Source organism: Crocodylus porosus, unplaced genomic scaffold (assembly GCF_001723895.1).
Source record: "Crocodylus porosus isolate Cpor-Errol unplaced genomic scaffold, CroPor_comp1, whole genome shotgun sequence".
In the NCBI taxonomy this organism is placed as follows: Eukaryota; Metazoa; Chordata; order Crocodylia; family Crocodylidae; genus Crocodylus; species Crocodylus porosus.
The window spans coordinates 32,373,128-32,375,459 of NW_017728949.1; the positions used below are offsets into that span (position 1 = coordinate 32,373,128).

At 41.7% G+C, this 2,332-nt stretch overlaps 1 protein-coding gene across 1 annotated transcript in view; it reads right to left on the minus strand.

The window, feature by feature from the left end:
• ZC3H15 (zinc finger CCCH-type containing 15) overlaps window positions 1-2,332 on the minus strand; it is a 13,407-nt gene that overhangs the window by 3,244 nt on the left and 7,831 nt on the right. The window contains exons 6-8 of the mRNA XM_019554364.1: window positions 1,749-1,931; window positions 1,184-1,330; window positions 916-1,017 (exon numbers count right to left, since the gene is read on the minus strand). Coding sequence (XP_019409909.1) covers window positions 916-1,017; window positions 1,184-1,330; window positions 1,749-1,931 — 432 coding nt within the window. The remainder of the gene's footprint in view (window positions 1-915; window positions 1,018-1,183; window positions 1,331-1,748; window positions 1,932-2,332) is intronic.

Genomic DNA, 2,332 nt, shown 5'->3' on the forward strand with positions numbered 1-2,332 from the left:
GCGGAGGCGGCGGAGCCCGAGCGGGACACCCGCCGCTTGTTTATGCCGTGTCCTGGGGAGACGGGGTGGAGCTTGCCCGCGGAGGTGGCGGAGCCCGAGCGGGACATCCGCCGCTTGTTTACACCGGAAGCCAGCGCCCGTGGCGGTGGCCGGGAGCCGGCAATAAAAATGGCCGGCCAGAACACACATAGTCTCTCTTGCCATAAAAACTGGGTGCGTCTTATGGTCAGGTGCGTCTTATGGTCCGAAAAATACGGTAAATGGGCATTTGTATCCATGTTTGCGCCACAGCACTGGGCACTTTTAAAAGCACCCAGCGCTGTGGTGTATACATTTGTATAAATGGTGAAATGCACGTCAATGCTAAGAAAATAGCAGCGGCATGCTTTTGAACTAAAACACATCCAAGGTGTTTTAGTTCAGAAGTACACCACTGCCATTTTCTGCACCCTGATGCACACTTCAGCACTTGTGCACTGCTCTGTATCACGTGCAGGTGTATATATCAACTCACATGCAGAACAGACTCAATTAGACATGTTGGATCTCTGGTGCATCGCAGCATGGAAACGTATGTGTATAAGTACCCAATAAGCCCAGTTCCCTCAACCTGTCCTCGTAAGACACGTCTCCCAGCCCTCTCATCATTTTTGTCACCCTCTGCTGGACTCTCTCCAATTTGTCCACATGCTTTCTATAGCGGTGTAGTGGGGGGGGCAAAACTGAACACAGTACTCCAGATTTGGCCTCATGAGTGTTGAAAAGAGGGGAATAATCACTTGGCTTGATCTACTGGCAACACACCTACCAATGCAGCCCAATATTCTATTACCCTTCTTGGCAAAACTTACTCTAATTTTTTTTTTTAACAAAACCTGAAATATTACAGGTAAGAGCTAATATTTCCTTCTTTACCTCATCTTCACTAGGTCCTTGAGAATACTGGGTGTCATCAGCTTCTTCATCATCTGCGTCAACCAATTCAGGCCGAAACTCGAACACTTCACGTCCACTGATCTATCAAAGAAAAAACAGATATTAATATTTAAACAATGCTAACTATTATTTATAACACTATTAAAAAAACAAACATATGCACTCAGTTTAAATCTAAGCCAGCCACCTTACTATAAAGCTTATTAATTTTTTCCTCTCACAATAAGAAACTCTATGTAAAACATACCACAAGTGCTTTGCCAGCTTTGAAGTCTGCTTTTCTCCTTTCCATATCTTGCTCAGCCTTGTCAATCTTTTCTTGTCTTTTTCTTTTCTTCCATGCAAGAAAAGACTCTAAGGTGATTTTGGTAACGTTTGGTCCTAAGGCAGCACGCTGCACAAATAAAGAGAAACTAATTAAAGCTAATTTTTGTGAAAACAGTTTAGGAAATCTTTCCTCACAAATTAGAAAGACTGAGATGATGTTTCATAAAGATTTTTTGTACAAGATATTTGACTTCTCTAGTGTGTTCTGAACTCCTACTATTACTTAGGGTGAAATGAAGCAATCAAATTTACAATCAAAAAGCTAACTTAATACTCTTGTCAGATGAATAAAACAGAGAAATTAACACTTTCTAAACAAGTAATCATTTTTCAAACAACTGGGAACATTTCACTCAAGTGGCTATAAACACAGGCAAACAGCACCTCACTTGAAGTTGTTAATAGTAGTGCTTGACTGCACAAGATTCAAAGACAAACTACGTAACATTTAGGAATCAATGACTGACAGCTTGCTATTACTTTACCTCTCTTTCTATTAGATCTTCTAAAGAAATTTCTTCTTGCTTTTCTTCTTTCTTTTTGTCTTTTTTCAGTACAAAACCAGGAGGGAGAGCATGACGGTACATACAGTTGTCTCCTCCACCAGGACAAACCCAAAACCATCCATACTTATTGTTTTCAATAGCATCAAGAAAATATTTGCAGACCTACATAAAAGAGCAGCTGTTAGTGTTGCACTCTGCCTTCCTTCCACACCCCATCACTTTCTACAGTTTAAGTGAATGCATGTTATGTATTTAAGAATAGCATTGTAGCAAAACTCAATAATTTACAACTATTGTTAAATTACTATGTGAATGACCAAAATCTAAAACAAAATAAATCTGGATGTATTTGGACTAAGAAACAAAGAAAACAACAAGGGCACTTCAAGAGGGACGTGGAGAACCTGGAGAGGGTCCAGAGGAGGGCCATCGTATGGTTGAGGGCCTCCGTGGCCAGCCCTATGAGAAAAGGCTGAGGGACCTGAATCTCTTCAGTCTCCACAAGAGGAGACTGAGGGGGGAACTTGTGGCTGCATACAATCTTATCAGGGGCCAGCAGCAGG